This window comes from Euprymna scolopes, chromosome 42 (assembly GCF_053919585.1).
Source record: "Euprymna scolopes isolate OS-2025 chromosome 42, ASM5391958v1, whole genome shotgun sequence".
NCBI lineage: Eukaryota > Metazoa > Mollusca > Cephalopoda > Sepiida > Sepiolidae > Euprymna > Euprymna scolopes.
The window spans coordinates 65,336,044-65,343,242 of record NC_136523.1 but is presented as its reverse complement, the minus strand read 5'-3'; the positions used below and the strand labels follow the sequence as shown (position 1 = coordinate 65,343,242).

The 7,199-nt window shown below is 34.4% G+C and overlaps 1 protein-coding gene across 2 annotated transcripts in view; it reads right to left on the bottom strand.

Moving 5' to 3' along the window:
• The window catches only part of LOC145267165 (protrudin-like), a 116,222-nt gene extending 109,814 nt beyond the window's left edge, over positions 1-6,408 (bottom strand). The window contains exon 1 of one of the 2 annotated variants that reach the window (XM_080123214.1): positions 6,089-6,408. In XM_080123214.1, the coding sequence (XP_079979340.1) occupies positions 6,089-6,091 (3 nt within the window). In that variant the 5' untranslated portion in view covers positions 6,092-6,408. The remainder of the gene's footprint in view (positions 1-6,088) is intronic. The other variant, XM_080123215.1, reaches the window with a different exon arrangement.
• Between the last annotated feature and the right edge of the window lie 791 nt (positions 6,409-7,199).

Sequence of the window (7,199 nt, the reverse complement as noted above, 5' to 3'; positions counted from 1 at the left end):
AAATTTCTTAAACCACCGTTGTGCTTTGCATTCAGTAGTGGTTCCTGAGCAAAATGCTTCATTGATATCGCGAGCTGTTTCAGCAGCTTTTCAGCCTAGCTTGAACTGAAATAAGAAAATTGTGCGAATTTGCTTTTTTCCATCTTGTGTTCAACATTCTGAAAAGACAATTGCTTTAAAACTATTGTAACTCAATGTAACGTGCATCCAGGAGATAAGTGCCCGCGTGTTTGCGTGTTGTGTGGGTACGTGGGAGAGACGGATGAGGGGAGAAGACTTACCTCGAGACCAGCTCAGCGTTACCGGCCAAAAATAGAAAAGAAAGACCAAGATGGCGGCCGCCGTCTTTTGTAAAGTATGATGTCTCGCAAAGTCACATGAATTCTCGCAATATGCAAATTTAGCCGGCCTAGAACGACGATAAAAGGGGGTGAGGAAAAAGACGTGGCGAGAGGGACGATTGAGTTGGCCGGGGAATCGTGTGGCTGTTGCTTCTTGTGCCGTGTGAGGATATTTTACCGTTGTTGGATTCCGTGCAGAACCGGTGTATAAAGATTATTGAATTGCTGCAACATTTATAACATCTTTTCCTGAACTTACCGTGTTAAAGAGAGAGTCGGGCGCCATCTTGAATTTTTCCTTACACATTTCTGTTACAAGCTATTTCGGCCATTTGGCCTCTAGGACTATGACCGAGTCGAAATTTGACTTAAAGCTCATACCCGAGTTTGACGGGTCCATGTCCATCGTCGACTGGGTTGAAAGGGTCGAGCTGACGTGCGACCTTTGTGAGGTGAAAAGGGTACACACTGTGATTCCCCTGAGATTGGCTGGGGGTGCCTTGAGTGTATATCAGCAACTCAGTGCTGCCAGGAAGTGATGTACTATTACGGAAGCCACATATTGGTACAACATTACGCCAAAGGACGGGACGTCCCCTTCAACCGCACCTGCGAATGCTATTTACACGTACCGAGTCAGAGTGAAGGAAATCAACACTACGCAGCCAGCCAACAAGGGAACATATAACAGATATGAAGTGGGAGATCCAGTGTGGGTGCGGCCCCCAGGAAATCGGTGCACCGACAAGTTTAAGCGAGGACAAATATCTGGAGTGATTAGCCAGCAGTCTGTTTTGGTCGATGGAACCCCACGACATGTGCGAGATCTTCGCCCAGCTACTGAGGTGCGTCACACAACTACAGAAGAAAGCAGTGAAGCGTCTAGCGATGAGCTGCCGATGCACGGATTCAGTGAGCCCCCTCCAGAGACTGATAGCGATACTTCATCTGATGAGGCGGAACCAGATCCAGAGCCCGAATCTGAAACAGTGAATGTACCTCTTCGCAGAAGCACACGCACTAAAAGGCCACCTCCCCCCAGTGCTCTCTATGTGATCATCAGATCAGGGGGGAGTGTAACGTGCATCCAGGAGATAAGTGCCCGCGTGTTTGCGTGTTGTGTGGGTACGTGGGAGAGACGGATGAGGGGAGAAGACTTACCTCGAGACCAGCTCAGCGTTACCGGCCAAAAATAGAAAAGAAAGACCAAGATGGCGGCCGCTGTCTTTTGTAAAGTATGATGTCTCGCAAAGTCACACGAATTCTCGCAATATGCAAATTTAGTCGGCCTAGAACAACGATAAAAGGGGATGAGGAAAAAGACGTGGCGAGAGGGACGATTGAGTTGGCCGGGGAATCGTGTGGCTGTTGCTTCTTGTGCCGTGTGAGGATATTTTACCGTTGTTGGATTCCGTGCAGAACCGGTGTATAAAGATTATTGAATTGCTGCAACATTTATAACATCTTTTCCTGAACTTACCGTGTTAAAGAGAGAGTCGGGCGCCATCTTGAATTTTTCCTTACACATTTCTGTTACACTCAACCGATTAGACAGAGCAAAAAACACTCTTTAAAATGATAAAGTAAAGGTATTACAATGAAAACTTATTTGAAAATCATTTGGAATCAAAATTAAAAATTCCGCAAGAACCTTATTGTCAACCTAATATATTCACAAAATTGGATTTCAACGGTCCAACAGTCCTGAGCAGTTTTCCATTTTTTTTTCTTCTTTTAACTGATTTTATATTTATTTTTCATATTACCACCCGGACTTAGAGTTAAAGACAGGTTTTATGATGTGAAATTTTATTCTTGTTTGAATTGATTCCAATAGCAAATGTCAGCCCATCATATTGATGAACAGTAGCTAATGTTTCTGGTTACGTTAGTATAAACATCTTTAATCCCACCATTAAACCTGGTGACAATACAATAAAATGTTGAAGTTAGAACATTAACTATACGCTAAATTGTTCGAAACCGTTACATTTTTCGAGTCAAAAACGCAATCGTCATATATTTATCATATTGATTATTGAAGCATACTTTAATTATTATATATATATATATATATATATATATATAATGTATCCAATTGTCTTGTGCATGTGTTTATCGTGACATTTATATCCAATCATTTTACAAAGAGAAGTTAATAAAAAGGTCAAAGTGCATTTTTAACGGTCCCGTTACACCTATGCGTACTTTTCAGTCTCATTCGTATTGCCATACAGACTTATGGTTACTCGGAGAGCATGTTTTTTTCTTTTCTATTAATATATAACTTTCAAAATTTGTGTGTATGTGTGTGTGTGTTTTTTACTAAAGTTTGACCAGGAACTACTATTTGTAGTCGTTAATTTTTCGGACTGTTAAAAGTCAATTTACCCCCCCCCCCAAAAAAAAAAAACCCGGTACTTCTGCATTTATGAACGTGCAATTTCCATGAATTTATTCGGGTGTGTCGGGCAGATGACTGGTGAGTGGTGAGCCAGATTACAAAACAAACAAATTGCTACAGCCCCCCCCCTCTTCATGTTAAGAATGGCGACGACCACTGAAATTCATACAGTAATACATTGGAAAAAATGTCTTAATATCCAGAAAACTATCGACCGTTACCGGTTGTTCTTCCAGTCATCCGCCGGGCACACCCAAGTAATTTTGTGAAAATCGTGGGTTCATAAATGCAGAAGTACCAAAAAAAAAAAAAAAAAAAAATTAATTAGTTACAAATTTATATCAATTTTCAATTAGTGTCCAAACGATGCCATAATGGTCAAATTTAACTTTCCAAATTCAATTAAAAAATGATTTTTTTTTTTGGGGGGGGGGAGGCATTCTATCTCACTAAATAATCGACAGAAAATTCAAGAAGCAAGAAACACACACATATACACTCACACCCAAGTGATTACAAAATTTGGGTTTGTATTACTTAGTACACATAGATTCGAAAAAGTTGTCAAAAAACAAATATATAACAAATAAATGTTATCAAAGGCAAGATAAGTTACTTTAGGTACTTAGGTGTGCAGTGTGCACCGTGTTGAAATAAGCCATTCTTAACATGGGGAGGAGGGTGTTTTGTACCTATTCTTTACAATTGAATAAAAAACATATCATAAAACTTTAATTAAACGTGGAATTACGATTTAAAAAATAGCGCGGATCAGTAAGTGCACTAGCACCAATATTTAATACCAGATAAAGCAATAAGGGAACAGACATCTCGTTTAGTCATAATAAGTTACATAACTGACTCACTGGCTGTCCGTATGTTTCTTTGCTCAGTACTTTAACAAGATTTTATGTCGCTTTAAGCAAAAGCAATATACACACTTGTCATGTCAAAAATTACGAAAATTCATCGAGTAGAACAACGGCAGTCGTCACTCGTCAACTGCTCGTGTTTTTAATAATAATTAAAAACAAGTCTATCGCTTTAGGCTACAAATGTCGGTGTAATCTAAAATTTGCGTCCCAAGTTATGCCCCTTGTGTTTGAACTCATTATTATCTACTTTAGTCTTTATGATATGCAATTTTACCCAATTTCCGTAAAAATTACTTTTCTGTAAATAACTTTCTACTCGATAAATTTCGGTAATGTTTAGATATATTACTATTTTCGACATGACAAGTAAGTACGTAATATTGTTTTTGTTTAAAACAGCATTTTTTTTTAAATAAAAAATCGAATCGATCTGTTGACGAGATCTTAACAAGCACATTAAGTTTTTGACGCAAATAAGTAAATCACAAATTGTTTCTAATTTCTTAACTGTATTTCCTTTAAAATAATTTATGTTGACTACAACAGTAAAAATTATTAAATAGTTTAAAAGGTGAAACCGCGGTTCCTCAAAATAAAAACAGTTTAAACTAAAAGAGAATTGGAAAGAAACAGAGATTTGTCAAAAACAAAATCTTTAAGATAGAAAAAAAAAAATCCGTTTTTGTTAACCAATAATTTATTTGAAAATAATAGGTATAGCGGGAGGAAAAAGTGTGTGTGTGTGTATATATATATATATATATATATATATATATATATATATATATATATATATATATATATATATATATACACTGCTATTTTTGCACTCGAATAGAAATCGATTTTTTAAAGACACCGAAAAAAAAACGAAAAAAAAGGAAACAGCTGTGAATTCGGATGTTTGTTGTAATTACAAAGAGAAAACAGTAAACGTACAGATTAACACTCTCAGCTAAATGGTCTCAGAAAAAGGAGGTTTTACTTTTTTTAGGCGATTACAGACGTCATAAAAAAATTGACGAAAAAAAAAAAAGCAACAACAACAAAAAAAAAAGCAACAACAACAACAACAAAAAAAAACCCCCCGATTATTTTACAATTTACATTGGGGGATCGTTTTCGCATATAAATGTAACGTAAAATACCCGCCTCCATATTTCTGAGACATGCTAGCATTTTAGGACAGTTAATCATTTTTTTCTTTTTGCTTTCTACGCGTTTTATTTTTGGAGTGGGGTAGTTCCACTTTTTTTTTTTTGGAGTACCTGTTATACTACACATATTCTGCCACCCTCCTTACCTTTGAAAAGGAGGATGTGAGAAATGGCCTCATACGGTAGAACAGATACTACACTTTGAATTATTTATCCTACTCTGAAGGTAGGATAAATACATTGTGTTATGGGTTTTAATCTTAGAGCTAACGTTTTTAAATGCACATTAAATAAATTAAAGCAAAGAAGCCGGAAGGAAGATAGCACATCGTAAAACCACTGTAAATTTAAAGAACGTACCGACGGACCGTACACCGACCGTATACAGTCACTGTACAGCAATCTTATTAAATCATGTGGTCATTTTTTTTTTTTTTTTTTTGGTTATTGAAAAAACATTGAAAAATCAAATTTTTCTATTATTAACGTTGAAAAAAATATTTGAAGATTTTTTAAACGTTTTTCTCAGACGGTTCAACGATAGAACAGTGGCGCGACTGGCGCGATCAAAAAACTGTTTTCGTTTGTGTAGGGAGGAAAAACTGCAAATTGTATTTTTGGTCAATTTTAATATAATAATAAAAATTATTTGCAAAATGATAGATTCAAAATCACTTTCGAATGTCGAAGAGTTTTACAGCCATTTTCCCCTCATTCGGCAAAATTCTAAAAACTCATTTCAAAAGTAATTTATTAAAATTATTTGATTTTTTTTCTGATCCTAAAATATGTTGGAAAAAAAAAGGGATATTGGGCTGCATGAAACTTCAAGATACTTCCCAATAAATAAAAATAAAAATAAAAAATATCCACCACATTATCATTCTATCCTTAAACCATTTTTGTCAATTCCATGAGTTTGGGGTTTGACTACGAGTAAAGTGTAGTGCAGTGCAGTGCACCCACTGCACTGCTGATTCTGTCCTCGATCCGCAAAAGAGAAATCCTTCTAGATTGAGACAATTTCAAATTTTGTCTTTATTTAGAGTGCCCCTCCCCTCCTTGGGGAGTTAAATTTTACTCACATTAAAACCGACGCTGGCAGCAAATAGGGATGTAAGTGTTTATTTAAAAAAAAAAAATGTATATAATTTGTAATTTTAATGTTATTTTTTAAAACCGTTTTGAACACTATTGTATAAATAAATACACGAATAAATAAATAAACGATCGTGTTGTTTCTCTCCTTATTTTCTTCGGCGTGTTTTAGAATAAATTTTAAATAAAATAGATTTTTCAAAAATTACTTACCATGATTAAGTTATTTGCCGATGTTGTTAAAAAGCCACACTCGATTTAAAAAATGCCGTTTTTTTTGTTTGTTTTGTGTCGGACTTTTTTTTTTTTTTTTAGGATTGATTTTTTTTTTTTTAATACATATATATCTGAAATTAAATACCCACCCACTTCACAGGAACTCCGATTTTGAATTATTTGGATACAAAAAGAAGGGTTTCGTTTTTGGTTTTTCTTTAAAAATAACGCTAATCTATCAAATCGTATGATATTGATATGTCAGAAGACGACATAAAATGCGACTAAAACAAACGAATAAGAAATGTGTAAACTCCGACGGCGGCGAGTAGTAGTCGTAGTTGTAAATAGTCAGAGAGGTGGAGGAAGAAGGGTGCGAGCACTTGCCTCTTATTTGCTCTTCGTCTTGTTGTTGTGGATATTTGTTTCCAGAAAACAAGAAAAAAAAAATCAAATTCCGTAGAAACATTTAATTTAAGGAATATAATTATGAATTAATTAGCTTTATCCATTGGCATTGCCCAGAATTTTTTTTAAATTTCATTTTTATTCCACTAAAAAAATACCAAATTATCATTTCTTTTTTGAATAGAATTTTAACAGATTAAATTATTACGGTACCATTTTGACAATTAATTTATTAATTGAACAAATTTGTTATTACTATTTATTTTGTCTTAATTTATATTTATAAAATTATTGGGTGTAAATAGCTTAAAAACTTTCAATCTATGAAGCTTTTTAAACAAGAAATGACTTCCTATTCGACAGTTTAAATGCTTTTAAATTCTTGTAAATTGTCGAAAGACCAAATAATCCCCCTTTTAAAATCAACTATTAACAAAAAAATATAAACGTTTATAAGCATCACAAATTAAGATTTACATATCCTCGTGAATTATCTCCCCTTGTTTTTTTTTATAACAAAATAAAGAAATCTAAGTGTCTCTATTTTAATTAGCATTTTAATATTCTAATTGTATTTTTGCAAAGAAAACAAGACGAAATAAATTCGTTAAATCAAGTCTATACTATATTTTCATGATTCAACATTTAATAAAAAATATCGTATAAAATTGCTGTTTTTTTTGTTAATTATTATGTAAAT